This window comes from Vanessa cardui, chromosome 20 (genome assembly GCF_905220365.1).
Source record: "Vanessa cardui chromosome 20, ilVanCard2.1, whole genome shotgun sequence".
NCBI lineage: Eukaryota > Metazoa > Arthropoda > Insecta > Lepidoptera > Nymphalidae > Vanessa > Vanessa cardui.
The window spans coordinates 1,393,208-1,409,886 of NC_061142.1; the positions used below are offsets into that span (position 1 = coordinate 1,393,208).

At 42.3% G+C, this 16,679-nt stretch overlaps 1 protein-coding gene across 1 annotated transcript; it reads right to left on the bottom strand.

Annotated features, from left to right (window-relative positions):
• Window positions 1-11,630: 11,630 nt before the first annotated feature.
• LOC124538539 lies at window positions 11,631-14,520 on the bottom strand. Its single transcript, XM_047115626.1, has 5 exons — window positions 14,053-14,520; window positions 12,796-14,007; window positions 12,441-12,574; window positions 11,835-11,992; window positions 11,631-11,785 (listed from the first exon to the last, which is right to left on the bottom strand). The coding sequence occupies exons 1-5, from the start codon at window positions 14,518-14,520 to the stop codon at window positions 11,631-11,633; spliced, it is 2,127 nt and encodes a 708-aa protein (XP_046971582.1).
• Between the last annotated feature and the right edge of the window lie 2,159 nt (window positions 14,521-16,679).

The following is a 16,679-nucleotide window of genomic DNA, read 5'->3' on the forward strand; positions in this document are numbered from 1 at the left end:
AACGAGACAGGTGTCGCTTCAATCGGCATCATAGCGCGGCCGCCTAACCATAAACAAGCGCTGAAAAAACATTTACTTCAAAAATAGAATTCGAATTCCCGCGCTTAATTGCGCGCCTGCCAATGAGAGAACGCTGCGAGCGAGCGAGAGGGTGTCGTTCGCGAGCAGGACGGATCGAGAAAGGAGTTTGTAACCCGCCCCGTTAACAACATGGCGTATATGTTGATTGGCGGGCTTTTGGCGGGTGCCTCCCAACGTGACGTGCGCGGGAAATCGGAAGGCTGCGGGAAAAGTGAGCGCGGCGCGCGGGGAAAAGGAGCTAGTCTCGTTTGAGGCAAAAACAGATCCGATGTCCTTCGCCTGGCATTATGTTATAAAGCCGCTGCCATTTATGTAAAATACGCCATTCTTTTAATTTCCGCGTGCATCTTGGATTTGCATATCTATTTTTTATTTGAATACGGATGCGATACTGCGGCAATAAATTTATTTCGTTTAAATTTATACGCACCTATCGCTAACTTTATGTTCAGACATTTGACTTTATTTGATTAATATTATGGAATACTTAATTGAATATTAAATTTGAAGCCGAGCTGCGAACTTAAAGTTAACATTTTTAATATAATTTTCTAGTTTTATTTGACTTATGACTGTTTTTCTAAATAATAGGTAGTATAAAGACGGCATGAACTTATATTAACGTTCGTTTGGTATTATCGTAAATAGTAAAAAATATGAATTAAAAAAAGATAAACGTATTTTTATATATTTACATCTTAAATGTTCGTATATAGGTATGTAACCACTTTATTATAAGGGAATCCTTGCTTTGTACTAACTGCTTACTATCTTAACAATGGTAAAATGGCAACCATGAGTAGCCAGAAACGGATATCCATCCATAATTCTACCGCGAAACACCGATAGGTGCTTTATCTCTCTAAATTATACCGAGAAGAAAAAGTTTACTATTTTAGCAGTTTTCCTCCTTAGTTGGCTGATCTTCCTTGAAATTGGTGCCGCAACGTCATCATAAAATCAAAAATAGCTAATTATTTTTTTTAAAACAGCTAATTACTTTTTAGTTGTACTTGGAAGGTTTGTTTTTATGAACTCGATAACTTGCTGTTATAAGATTACCTTTATTTATCGTATTTATACCATGATCGTCACGATGAAATGAATTTGTTGATATTATTGAAAATAATAATAAATTTTCTAAAAACCCAATGGAATTTTCATTATTATGGATTGTCCATATAGGTGTTTATGGTGTCGGCGCCACCTGGGGGCCCCGCTGTGCGAACAAATCTGTGCTATAAATTTAATTTTATTTTGTAATAGTATAAAAAATCACAATATTAGAAATAAATTTTATGAGTATTAAATTCACTGTATGCATATATATATTTAACGTTATTATTGACAACGTCTGTTCCTAAATTACAAAATTCTTTACTTTTTACAGTAATAAGATTGCTTCTAGGTTAATGTTTTTCTTGGCTAACAAGATTAAGTCGCCATGTCAATGCGCGTTCGATGACGGTTGATGAGCGGAATTTAAATTAAAGAAAAATAACTTTTTTCTTTACAATATATATTTACAAAGAAAAAATTCAAAACACTAATGCCTATCCTTTCTGACTTATGACTGTCTTATATCATATAATAAAATCTCGTGCAAGAAAATGAATTTTTAAACGCTGAAAGCCCATTGTTCGAATCGATTGTGAGATATCAAGAAAATATTGAAAAACTGTGTGAAAACTACAACGGAAAAAAATATCGTCGTGATCGTTATAACAAAGATGATTTCAAATGATTATATTAAAATAGATAATAAATTTATATTTATCTAAAATCGTGATATGTTACGCCATTTTGATGTCGGTATTCTATAAATTTTATAATTATCATAATAAGTGTTTATCACATTGTGACATTACACTCATGTATTCTTTACTTCTGTCATTTCTTATGTTTGAATATACATATATAGGGTAATAAATATTTATTTATTAACATAAGTATTAATAACATTAATTGCTTAAATATATACAAATATGAACTAAAACTAGTTACTCTATAAATCTTGACCGCGTGTAATGGTGGCACGAATGCTAGCAGCATTTCCCCGTTGAATCGCAATTCCGATCCTCTGGCCAAAAAACGAACCAGCCCTCCTGTCACCAGTGGAGGCAATGAGCCGAGGTGTTATACTTTTGAAAGTTATTCTTATAGAATAACTCTAATAGAAGTACTTATATAAAATTACTATTAAAAATTATAGATGTCGAAATCGTTTCTATTTCTTTATCAATATTATTAATTTGAAAAACTCTCTGCCTATCTATTTGTTACGCTCTCACGTCTAAACAACTAAATCGTTTTGGATCAAGCTGAAAAAGATAAAAAGATCTATAATAATAATATCTCTTAATTTCATATTCTTATGATATACGTGTATAAGCAAATGGGTCACCTGTTGGTAAGCGGTCACCATCGCCCATAGCCACCTTACATCACCAATGCCAATTTATTACCTTGGAAACTAAGATGTTATGTCCCTTGTGCCTGTAGTTTCTCTAACCTCACCCTTCAAACCGGAACACAACAATACTGAGTACTATTGTTTGACGGTAGAATATCTGATGAGTGGCTGATCTAAGTATCATGAGATCATATTGTTTCCAAGGGTTTTCTTATCAAAAGGAAAGGTGAGCTTAGACAAGCCTTGATTCATAACTTATAGGTTACCTGTAGGTACCTAAACTTTACTAGACGGTCCTTTTGGCATTTAATAAAATAATTACTATTTATCCTACTGCATCGTGAATGTAGAACTCATCAATCATCAAACACCAGCTCCAATTATCTCAGCATAGCTATTAACTAAGCTCTTGTCTAAATATAAATAATAATATAATACTAATATAGCATATTCATAAAAAAATGATTTACAGATAAAAATGAGTTCCCTGGTTTTTGTGATAAGCAAAAGCCTGTGCCACAACGAACTGTGCCACCTGATGGTAAGTGGTCACCATTACCGATAGACAATGAAGTTGTAAGAAATATTAACTATTCCTTACATCGTCAATGTGCCACCACCCTTAGGAACTAAAATGTTATGTCCTTGTGCCTGTAGTTACACTGGCTCACTCGCCCTTCAAACCGGAACACAACAATACTGAGTACTGTTATTTGGTGGTAGAATAACTGATGAGTGGGTGGTACCTACCCAGACGGGCTTGCACAAAGCCCTACCGCCAGGAAAATAATAATAGTATTTGAACTGACGATGATCGGCAACGGATATCGCAACGAACCAACTACGTAGCTGATGTCATACTTGTTAGACACAAATGTGCAGCACAGGTGCACTCTCTACATATACATAGTAAGGGTTTACTATGATAATCTAATAGAGTGACAATACAACATGACTAAAGACTGCAGGACCAACAAATTCATGTGTCCAACAAGGCAACGAATTATGGTGTACCTACATACTTTAATTACCTACATCAAGCAACTAATAAAAAAATTAAAAAAAACCTTCTTAATATTTTTACTAACCTTATCAATTGGGCTGATATGGCTCACTGGTTAGAACTCGTGCATCTTAACCAATGATTTCGGGTTCTAACCCAGGCAAGCACCACTATAAATACGTGCTTAATTTGTGTTTATAAATCATCTCGTATTCGGCGGTGAAGGAAAACATCGTGAGGAAACCTGTGTCTAATTTCATCGAAATTTTGCCACATGTGCATTCCACCAACCCGCATTGAAACAGCGTGGTAGAATATGTTCAAAACCATCTCCTTAATGGAAGGAGGAGGGGGCCTTTTCCCAGCAGTGGAAAATTTACAGGCTGTTACTTTACTTTTATCAATTGGGGTAGTTTGACGTTACTAAATATATGAAACTTATAATCTTGATATGTTATTACATACATATCTTCAAATTTTATAAATAATAATTTAATAATAAAATTATTTTAACAATTATTTAATGCCACCTTTACAATTTGCTAGTTTAAATTAAATATTGATCAAAACAATAATATTTAGATATTATTTGAGTTACATTACTGGACTTATAAAAGCTTGAGGCTTACAACCATCGTCATAATATCGAATTGGGGACAAAATCCTGTAATGATATGTATACAATGTGGCATGAAATAAATAAATAAATCACAACCATTATCCAGCAACATAGCAAAGAAATTAGAAAGGGTTACTATTATCCCCAAACAAACATAAAAAACACAAAGTAACAATTTAGAAAATACATCTTAATGATAAATAAATCTGCTAAATTTTAACATATAATTGATAATTGAATTGAATTAGTCGAAACGTAACAAGTACGCCTGATGTTATTTCATAGCAATATTGTTTTATACAAAACCGTTTGCATATATAAAGCTAAGCCTCAATACCTCAACAGCTGATCGATGGCTAATAAGAAGAAAGTCGTAAGTTCAATCATGATGCATGGGTGCTGACGGCGGAGAACTACTTTTAGTCACTAGGAGAGATGTCCAGCAATAGAAGATTCGCTGAATGATGATGATGAAGACACTTAAGATATAATCAGAATAGTTTGGTTTCAATTGGATAGTTATGTTAACGGTTCTTCTCAGGTCAGGGCGTTCCTTTTTCCGAACCGGTGGTTCTGTTTAATTTGACCATCAATAAGAAATGCTACTACATCGTAGAGTTATTTGAGTTTGAATCAGTGGTTTTAGACATATTATTTGTAATGAAATTAATCCTATATTTTTTTTATTTTTACTAATCTAGGTACGAATTTTTAACTAAGTGCCTTATTCTAATTATTTAACAAACTTGACTGAGTTTCTTACCGGTTCTTCTCGGTAGAATCTACTTTCCGAACCGGTGGTAACTTAATATATAATGACGATTTGATCTTAACTTTGATTGTGTTTTTGATTACGTGTTTAATTTTTTATTGTTCAATCGATTAATCTAAAATGTTTGAGTCTATCAAAACATCAGGGTACAATTTGTACTCATACTCTTCGATTTTACCATTTCATTACTTCTAGAAAATACTAAGTAAGTACACACACACACATATACAAATAGGCACACTTTTCGCTTTTTTTTTCTTTAATTAAAATCATAAATAAATCCATTCCACAGATGGCAAATAAATTTATTTGTTCACATTTGATTCTGTATTCCATTATAGCAATGTTCTCGCTATTAAGATCCTATTTGAATAAAATATAATTTGAATATGCGTTTTGAAAACATTAACAATACTATTAAAAACATACCTTTGAACCACAGCGCTATACTTCGTACCAACAAGCTTAAACCGAACAGAAACAAACAACGTACAAACAGACAACAATACACTACACACATACACTTCATCTATTCACTTCAAAAGTCCAACCTTTTACAATAAGAAAAGATCGTAAAAATGTTAATATCAAAATACATAACACTAACACACACATATATAATGTTGAACGATGAATTAAATGTATAAAACATTGTCACAAACAAAAGTTGGAAACAATACAACAAGGATAAGACTCATTCTATGCCAATATTATAATGCCCGCGCTGGCAGTTTCGTCACTACTGTTGCAAAGAAATGTGTGGATGGCACATGTGTACCACCTACGTTGACATTTCAAGCACCTCGTACCCACGACCACACAGGATTCAGCACGGGATAACTTTTAATGTAAAAAAAATAAACCGCTATTTTTGATTCCATTTTATTTACATTTATGAAAAAATATATATAATCTAGCAAAGTTTCTCCTTATTACATCAGCTGTCTGTTCGGTTCAGCCGTTCCAGATTTTAGTCGTAAAAAACAGAAAAAAGTTGTAAAAATGGCTCTTTTGGTATACGTAACGTTTATGCATTTAGTAAAAAGCGTTTATTTTAATATTAGAAACGGATACTCAAATTTTATTACATGTATAGATTGAGTAGAGTAAGGATAGTCTAGTAGCTAAAACATAACAGAGTCCAATTCTAAGTCTATATGGAAGATGACGAGTTCAAGCAATCAACATCATGGATATTATTTTCAAGATATTTTTTCTCGGCTTTGAGTGAGATAATAAGTTGTTGAATGTAAGTGACTACACCGAATAACATTACGAAATAGCAATCTCTAGCAGCTCTACATAAGGCTGTTACTTTTTATAGCGATCTGTACTTGGAGCCTTAAGACTTACTAAACATTCCTTACACCAATACCCTCCTAGCCTTGGAGCTTAAATTTCTCTTGTGCAAATAACCGGCCCTTCTAACCGGGGTGGTACATCCATCAAACTCTAAAGGCTCGCTCAGAACCCAAGCAGCTTATGTACATTAAAGTGTATTTTGATTTTATTTTATTTAGGTATCCACGCGAAATATTATTAAAGAGTTGATGCGAAATAATTGAAAAATCATATATACTTAACTTCTAAATGTATATTTTTTTTTTAAAACTAATATGCTACTTAATGCGTTTCGATAATCAACTCAATGATCTGTTAAAAATCGCGTCACAAAAACGCAACACTAGAACAACATTTATTTACAAAACATTGATCAACAGACAAATGGACGAAACCGCACCGTGCAAATTGAGACTTTGTCGCATGTGTGGAATTTACAAGTAATAAATCAACTTGTTGATGCACTTGTTGTGACAGACGGACACTTGAAATCAGCGGGCGCCTTGTGTGTGGTCCGCGATTTCGGATGTCTGCGTATACACATAACGAATAATTCCTACACGTGTCTATCACGCTACCCGAGCGTGTCTCAATGGTCTTCGATTTAAATCAAAACCTAATAATACCGAGGCTTCTTAAATTTGTCGCATTAAAATTCAAATGTATTTTTATATGACAAGTATTATGTTATTCATTCGATTAGATATCATCGAGTCATAAACTATGCTGAATCGAATTAATGACAAAATAATCTTTTGCTCGATCAAGAAATTATGCGCGGACTAAATTATTTATTTGAATTAATATAAAGATTTATATGTATCAAATGCAAGATAAATAATGCATAAATATTGCCTTGCTTACGGACAAAACATTTTAAATAAATAATTAATAAAAAAATAAACAGACTACAAAATTTGAAAACATTTTAAAATATACTCTGTTCCCTAAGTTTACCTAACCTAGATTTTAAACGATCGTCTCAATTAAACTTTCAGTTTTCAAGTAATTCGTGGACAAACATACAGACATACACCTACAAAATTAAGCAGATGTGCTTGGAAATCTAAATGGGATCATCATAGTCCAATATAATTCAATTCTAACAATGTTACATACTTACATATATGTATGTCGAATTGATAACCTCCTTTTTTTAGAAGTCTTGAATTCCCCAAATGTCGGCCTGCGTTAAGTACAACTTAAAAGTATTAATCTTTCTGTGCATTTATAATTTCCATTGGGGTGGGGCTGCTTACCTAGTATCGAGTATTTGGCTTCCACTGCGCACTATTATATATATTTATATATTGATGATATTATATAACGAAGTATTTTCAAATTATAGTTGAAGTTAAAATGAGCAAGTGGATGAATAATTAAACAAGTGTGTATTTGTAAACGGGATTAGTGACAACCGTAGGCTTAGGCTTTGACCGTAGGCTAAATGCTTGCCCGTCTGGGTAAAGTGAGTGAGACTTTTTTGTATTTATTTTCCTCGCTGGAAAAACGCATTACGCGTATTACGCCTCCACGTGATGGAAAGTGGGGGGGGCGTGTAGGGACTCCCCGAAGCCCTGGACGCCGAGTGTGCCCAATTACACCGGATTTACCCACTACAAAAATCAGCGGTACTCTCTCCGTCTTTCGGCGGACGCCACCGGATCGCTTACGCATGCTACCGTGACGCAAAGTGAATCAGCCAGTGAAACTACAAAATCTAAATCAAAGTATACTTTATTTTCAGCAAACCATGTTAAATGAAGCTAATACAGACAAATGGATCATATCAATAACACAGTGATGCAACAGGCTGGCGATCGTATAACCAGTAGTCTTGTGAATCTCCATACAGAATACCAAATAAAGTCTGAAATTATTCTATTGCTATTTAAAAAATATATATACAATTAATTGTGCTTAGATCTTTTAAAGGACGCAACAGAATTTATTGTAGTTTCCATCAATAAACTGAGTAATTCAAGAGTAAGTTATAATAAAGAAAAGCCTTAAATTTCAAATAAACTTTTATTATTTTTCAATTTAAGCTAGATAAAATAAGAACATACCTATAGGTACAAGATAAAAGTACTAAACTCAGATACAAACTAATTACACATAATATCTGTCCTAATCACAATCGAGAGGAAAACTGACAGACTTCTGCCGTTGAATTTAGAATACCGATTAACGAATAACGTATCAATAAATAACGAAAGAACCAGTTCAAACCAGATTCGTATTACCAACACATTCAAAACTCTCACTACACACTACACGAGCACTGTTATCAATATTTTGACTTATATTACCAATTTCATATATTAACACATTCGTAACAGATAAAATAAATGTTTTCTGTCAATAACGATTTCCACATTTGCATCGATACATCTACTCGATATCGAATCGAAATTCGAATCGATTCTCCGAGTCCGCGACGGATTTTGTCCCGTAATTAATGAGGCGTCGTATCGCGACGATCGCAGAACGTTTTGATCTACTAATCGATGCCTTTTAAGCTATACGACTAAGGTGTGTTGAACATCTGCTTTAAGAAATACGACACACGTATAACCTTGATCTAATTGATGTGTTAACATCTTTAATTAACGTTCATTCGTTTATTTACGTGTGTATTTAACACGCTTCTGTGGTTTTAAATATATTTTGTTTTTTTTTTAAGTAGAAAATTATTTGTACTGAAACACAACATTAATCATGTAAAGATCGAACATCACCGCAATTTGTGAGTGTCTAATGACAGAATGTTGTAAGCGACATTGACTATGCTAATTATAGAATTGACCCGTATCAAAATAGCGTATAATAAGTTACTGTCAAAATTTCAAGGGTGAGATTAGAAGTGTAAATACCATATTACACAAGTTCAAGAATCGAACGTAATTTTGACACTGCAAGGCAATGAGGGCCATTCTAGTCCCCTATGCCTTTTTTTTTTTTTTTTTTTTTTTTTTTCTCGCTGGAAAAACGCTTTACGCGCTTCCCCCACGTGATGGAAAGTGGGGGGGTGTGTGGGACTCCCCGGAGCCCTGGACGTCGTGCGCCCAAGTACGCCGGGTTTACCCACTAAAAAACCAGCGGTACCCTCTCCGTCTTTCGGCGGACGCCACGGGATCGCTTACGCATGCTACCGTGACGCCCTGACGGTCGGCCCGCCTATGTGGGCCTCCAACTCCTACGGGGAATTCCCGGGGTACTGGGACCCCCCCTGGTCCCTGCGGCGCCTATTGAGGCGGGGGGAGAAGGTGCGCGTAGCGCCTTTTCCTCCTCCCCGGTCGTCTTCTGCGGAGCGAGTCGGCGGTGGCATTATTTTCCCGCTCCCGCTCCGCGGCTTCCTTCTGCGACATGACACTTTCGCAGAAGGAGCGCATCTCTGACCAGCACATCTCGCTACTGAGCATGGCGTTGATAACGCTCGGTAGCGAGAGGTCTCCACCCATAGTCGCCGCAAGGATGTGCCTCTGGGGTCCCCACGCAGCACACTCGTACAGGGTGTGGTACGCCGTGTCCACTGGCGCACCACACTCGTGGCAGGAGGGTGTTTCCTCCCGCCGCGCTATCGCGTGCAGGTACTTACCGAAGCATCCGTGCCCGGTAAGTACCTGCGTCATTCTGTACGACAGTGTGCCGTGCTTCCTTTCAACCCAGCGACTCAAGTGGGGACGGATCGCCTCCACTGTCGCCAGGCCTGCTGTGGGTGACCCCAGATCCTCCTGCCATCGGACGATCAGGGCTTGCTGGGCTAGAGTCCTGATCCGCCCGATCTCCGTTGACCCTGGACGGTCGCCGCGGTCCCTCACCTCGACCCGGAACCGGTACACTTCCGCGAGCACCTCCGCCTGGAGCTCCCAGGGCGGATCGCCCGCGAGAAGTGTCGCCGCAGTCCACGAAACCGTACGGTACCCTCTGATGCCTCTCACCGCTATGACCCTCTGCGGCTTTCGCAGTAGGGCCCGATTTTTAGCGGTGAGGGCGTCTATCCAGATCGGGGCACCGTACAGCGCCATCGACCTCACTACGCCGGAATATAGACGCCGACATAGGGATCCCGGCCCCCCCACATTCGGAAGGAGGCGACCGAGAGCGGCAGCGGCGTTGATGAGCCTCGGGCCGAGATGGACAAAATGCTGCCCGAAACTCCATCGTCCGTCCAGAATCAGGCCCAGATACCTCATCTGGGCCTGCACCTTGATCGCCGTCCCCTGGACGGTGATTCTCGCCCCTCGTGGGGGTCCTTTCCGTGGACCGTGGAAGAGGAGGGCCTCCGTTTTGGATATGGAGGCCCTCAAGCCCAGCATTCCCATGCGGTCCACGGTGAGAGCCGTTCCGACTTCGGCGAGGCGAGCCGCCTCCTGGAAGTCCCGCCCAATCGCCGTGACGAGGGTGTCGTCAGCGTAACACAACACCCCCATCCCGGGAAGGACGGGAGCCCGCAGGAGCCAGTCGAAACCGACGTTCCACAGAATTGGGCCGAGAATCGACCCCTGTGGAACGCCACAGCCCACCCGATACCGTACGAGCCTCCCATCGACCCCCGCCCAGAGGATTTCCCTGTCTTGGAGGTACGCCTCCAGCAGTCTCCTGAGATAGGATGGCACCTCATGATATCGGAGTGCCTCCCGTATTGTCTCAAAGGGAAGACTGTTGAAGGCGTTCGCCACATCGAGCGACACTGCCAGGACGACTTGTCCCCGGGCCACCGCCTCCATCGTCCGAGTCTTCAGGGCGTCCAGGGCATCGACCGTCGACCGGCCTGCCCTGAATCCGTACTGAGCCTCTGAAAGACCCGGACCGACTTCCTCGAGGTGTTGAACGAGACGGGCTGCGAGGATCTTCTCAAAGAGTTTTCCCGTCTCGTTCAGCAGCACAATTGGCCTGTATGCCGAAGAAGAGTCCATCGGCCGACCTTCCTTCGGCAACAGCACCAATTTTCCTTCCTTCCAAGGCTTCGGAAACTGCCCGCTGCGCACACATTCGTCGAACAGCTCCCGAAGCATTGCGTCTAGGTATTCCAGGGCAACGCACAGAACAGGCCCTGGAACCCCGTCCGGACCCGGCGCTGTCTTCTTGGCCCTCAAGCGGCCGAGGGCCATCTCCATCTCCCGCTCCGTGATCAGTGGTGGAGCCACTGCTGTTTCAATCACGGAGCGAGAGGCCATCTGCGGAGGGACATGCTCGCCTGGATGGGGGAAGAGTTCTCCGACCAGGCGCAGGAGGAGTTCCGGCGGCAGCGTCTCGGTGACGGGGGCACCTTGGGTGCGGAACTTCCCACGCACACCGCGGTACGGGCGCCCCCACGGGTCTCGGTTGAGACCCTCCAGAAGCTCCTCCCTGGCCTTCTCCTTAGCCTTCCTTATCGCCAGCTGCAGATCTTTTTTCAGCTGGCGATATGAGTCCAGCATCTGACCCTCCAGAACCGTGTCGAGGCCGTTGCGCCTTCGACAACGGACGTAGGCCCTACGCGCCCGGCAGCAAGTCGCCCTAAGGACAGCGATTTCAGGCGACCACCAATAGACATGCCGGCGCGGTAACCTGCGCCGGGTCCGAGGCATGGCCGCATCGCAGATTTTCTTGAGCGAACTGCGCATGCGGCCCGCCAGCTCCTCTGAGCTGTCACCCTCCCTCCTCCCTGCGGAACCCCACCGCTGCACAATGGCGGCCTCCTTGACCATATCTCGGTCGACTTGACCGAGTGACCACCTCGGCAGCGTGGTCGACACTCTCTGTGGTTCCGCCGGCCTCCGCGAGGTAGAGATCTCGAATCGGATATAACGGTGATCCGATAGAGTCTCCACCTCCTCCTCCACTCTCCAGTCGACCACTCTGCGTGCTACGACAGGGGAGGCGAACGAAACGTCCACCACGGAACCCCCCTGCTGGCGCACGCAGGTATGAACCTGCCCCCTGTTGAGAAGGGACAGGTCGGAGAGTAGGGCCCACACTTGAACGGCCCTCCCTCGCGGATTCGTGGCGGGGTTGCCCCAGGCACGCGACTTCGCGTTTAAGTCGCCGAGAACCAATATCGGTTTCGGCGACTGCCTGGCCACCGCAGCTCTGACTAAGCCGAGATAGGTCTCGAACTCAGCCAGGCTGCGGTTAGGGGAGAAGTACGTCCCTACGACGACGTACTCCCCCCACCCCACCACTGCGTAGCCCGAGCCCCTCTCGATGAGTGAGAGGGGAGGGCCCGTTCCGCTCCTCGTGAGGACTGCCACGGTCCACGTCCACGTCCACGTCCACGTCCCCTACCCAGTGAGTTAAGGGAGGAACGTAATAGGGCTCGCAGGCCACAGCCAGGTCGATCCCCCACTCCGCCATGGACTGCAGCAGTAGATCCTGAGCCCCGGCGCAGTGGTTGAGATTCGTCTGAAGGAAGCTGAAGTCTGCGCTCATGTTGACATTGCAGCTTCCTCCTCGGCCTGGCGCTGTCCGACGTTGTTGTTGGTCTGGGTAGTGAGGGCCACCTTACCTTTCGTGATGGGGGGGTTACATTCCTTTGACCCCATCACGTGCCCGGAGGGCTTGCCGGCGTCTGCGCACACCGCGCAGCGCAGCTTCCCGGTGCATTCAGCCGATTTGTGGCCATTAACGCCGCACCGAAAGCATAGGCTCCCTCGATCCGCACTGAATGGGCATAGTATCCTCGTATGGCCAAGACCCATGCACTTGTAGCAGCGCAGAGGGCGCTGCTCCAGCACGTATACCCTAGCCGAGCTCCACCCAACCAAGAGACGTCCGGCGTCAGACAGCTTCTTCGCCGCAGCTACTGGACATGTCACGCGGACCATACCCATGTAACCGGGTCCACGTGAAATCTCTCCACATCTAACAACTTCAGAGGGACAATTTCCCTCGCGAGCGACTGCGGCGATTATCTTATCTTTGGTGACGGAGTCATCTAGCCCCGTCACCTTAATGTCCACCTTTCTTACGGGGTGAACGACGCTGGCCACCCCATCTAACACTGTGCGGAGCTTGTCGGCTAGTTTGTCTGCCTGGTCCGACTGTGCTCTCGGCAGCTCCAGCACTCTGGCACCCGTCGCGGAACGTCGGACTTTTAAACCTCCGTTGATCCCGAGTTCCTGCAGTTTTATGCCTTGCTCAGCTCGCTCCAAGACCTGGGCATATGTTACGCCTTTCTGCTCCGCTTCCGGCTGCAGCGTAACCACTACTGCAGCTGTACGAGGAGCAGTCAACTTAGGCTTAACCGCTTGGGTTGCTTTGGGCACCGTGTGCGCCTCCGTGGCAATCGTTCCAGCTGAAGGCTGTTTCCCCTTTTTTCCTTTTTTAACTACGGTGGACCAGGACATCCCCTGGACCCCTTGAGGCGGAGTTGTCTCTGACACGGCGCTTGAACAGCCAGCAACAGGTGCCGGCGGGGCAGCTGGTGACACCCGCTTATGTAGAGGTGCGGAATTCAGCGGTGGAGCCGAATGGACTGCCTGCGCTTGGGACACAGCGATTTGCTGCGCTGATTCCCGCCTCTTATCCGCAGCTAATGGAGGGCGCTGTATTTTTGCAGGAGGGAGGCGTTCCTCCAATTCGGCAAATCGGGCGTTGAGCATAACTCCTATCGTTGAGATAATTGAGGCTTTTATACTGTCCACCATCCGAGCATCCTGTGTGGAGCTGGTGGACGCCTCATTTACCACAGCGACCTTGGACCGTATCTCCGCAAAATCGCGGCGGTGAGCCTTCACCTCGGCCTTGAGGCTGTCCACCTCTTTGCGCAGGCGTCCATTATCGGCACGGAGCTTTCAAGTCTCCTCGGCTTCCGTCCGAGACGCTAAAGCATCTACGATCGCCTGTAGTGCAGCCGCCGACTCCCTCAGCTTCTTGCCAAACCCTCCCTTTAAGTTGGAGGACTTTTGTGCCACCTCCAAAATGAGGGCTGCGCTACGACCAGCCTGTGCGCGAAGTTCTTCCGCGCCCATTTTTGCGGGATCCTTGGTTTGGACATCCGAGAAAGAAGATTCTTCGGAGTCCAAAACAGTCTGAGGAGGTTCCTTTCGAAACGCTCGACTACGAAGCGATCGTTCGAAGGCCTCCTCTCTAGCCTCACTGGCCTTGGCCTTCAGCTCGGCCTTAGCCCGAGCGAGACCACTTCCACGACCTTTGGTGGTTTTGCCGCGAAGAGCAGGCTTACTTTTTGCAGCTATCCTCGTCTCCGTCTCCGTCTCGGAATCGGAGTTAAAAATAGTGAGGCCCTCGTACGGCCTTTTTCGCCGAATTAGGGCATCCGACGATAATTCGGTGTCGACTTCCATCGTCGAGAACAAACAACATAAAAACAAACAACCAAACAAACAATATATGTATTTATATTAATATAAATACATAAAACTGAAACAATAAATAAGATCTAAAAAGACCAATTCACAACAACAAAACCAATCCGTAAGCAAAACAAGTGTCCGATAAACAAAGCAAATAGTTGAGATGTGACGTCAGAGATAACGAAAACCAGTTTCAAAGCCAGATGTCGTTTAAATTCCTCAAGTCGTAATATTTAGTAGCAGTATCCAACACAACCTCCGTCGAAGACGTCCGAACGTTGAAATAAACCGTTGTCGCCACATGAGTGGGTAAACGATATTAAAAATTACAGATTTCCTCACGATGTTTTAGTCCCCTATGCCTGGACTATTCTAAGTAAAGTAGTAAAGTAACAGCCAGTAAATTTCCCACTGCTGGGGTAAGGCCTCCTCTCTCACTTAAGGTTTGAAACATATTCCACCACGCTGTTCCAATGAGGGTTAGTGGAATGCACATGTGACAGAATTTCGATGAAATTAGACACATGCAGGTTTCCTCACGATGTTTTCCTTCACCGCCGAGCACGAGATGAATTATAAACACAATTAAGCACATATATATAGTGGTGCTTGCCTGGGTTTGGATTATTATATATCTATACTAATATTATAAATGTGAAAGTAACTTTGTCTTTCGCTCTTTCACGACCAAATCACTGAACCGAATTTAATGATATTAAGCTAATTGGAACTCCAAGGAAGGCATAGGCTGCTTTTTATGCTTAACAAATGACGAGCAACAACCTAAAACGTGAGCTAAACCGCGGGCGACAGCTAGTAAAGATATATTTTATTCAATAAATTTTGCAATTCCTCAGCCATCTGTGCATCATTACTGTAGCAACACCGCTGTAGATATTCACATGTAGTCCTGGCTATTAGTTTTAAGATCTTCGAGCTTTATTCTACAGGTTTAAAAACTCAGAACTCATCATCCTCAATTAAATATGGCAGTTGAAATACGTCGAGGCTATATGTAGTCGCTGCTAGAAAAGCTACTGCAAGCTCAGGTTTGATAATAAAGTCTCTACAATCACCTACAGCTATTAGCGCAGCCAAAGCTTCCATGACGTTAATGTCATACTTGAAGGTTCAAGCTAAAAATCCGAGTTTGGAATATCATCTAAATGTATCATGCCTGTCGCTTTCCTACAGGTTATTTCTCTGAGTTGCCAGGAGTTAATACTTCTTTAACCATTGGCAAGTGTAGGCTGTTTGAAGAGATTCCTCTGTCATCGATATGTATTCGCGCGAAGTATTTTTCTTCTTTGTAAAATAGTAATCCGTTCCTCACTCCTGATGGAGTACATATTATGAAAGAAATAAAGTACAAATTGTAATACGTATTTACTTTATATGCATATCTAGACCCAAGGCCCATTTTCTTAACTTCCTAAAGAACTTTCAAATTAGGTGTGTTTGAATCACATCGCTGAAGACCTAATCAGTCTTTAGCGATCGTGGCGCCATCTGCAATGAAATTTTTGATAACGTCATTAGTAAAATGTTACACACGCCAGGTAATGTTAAATTTACTTGTGTGCACCCGGCCTTTATAAGTTATCACTTTGAATGTACATAGTTATAGTTTTAAGAACGCACGTTAAACACCTTGCAGACTTCTAAATAAATAATATATAATATGTTTAAAATGTGAAGCGAATATATTTGCAACAATGTCTGGTAAATTATATATTATAATTTATTTTACGAAACTCCACAGATAACTTCATAACTCAGGCACTGAAAAATGTACATATAAAAACTCCTTACTCTTATGTCGCTAGTATCTATTGTATTTAATATGTTTTCTCCTGGCTCATTTAACTTTCACACCGGAACACCGCAGCAGTATAAATATTTGGTGTTAGAATAATTAATGATTAGGTGAGTGTTGCCATCGCTAAAATAATAGTAATAGTTTTAGTCAGTTTTAATGCGCCAATCATAATAGGAACTTACACAAACAAACCATTTAATATTAACTTGGATTTCAAATATATTTTCCGAAAATGATTCCTTTGCCCTTATAACATTTTTTTAGTACTTTGTACAAAAGCCAAGATGATACAACATACAGCCAAATTAAAACCTCTTTTCTTTTCCTTGTT

Excerpts from the sequence above, each read along its gene's own strand:
- LOC124538539 (XM_047115626.1), bottom strand. The coding sequence starts at position 14,520 with ATGGAAGTCGACACCGAATTATCGTCGGATGCCCTAATTCGGCGAAAA. Across the intron at positions 11,993-12,440 it reads CCTCACGAGGAGCGGAACGG|GCCGGCGGAACCACAGAGAG; the intron begins GCCCTCCCCTCT and ends TACCTCGCGGAG. Across the intron at positions 11,786-11,834 it reads GCTGGCGGGCCGCATGCGCA|GTTACCGCGCCGGCATGTCT; the intron begins GTTCGCTCAAGA and ends GACCCGGCGCAG.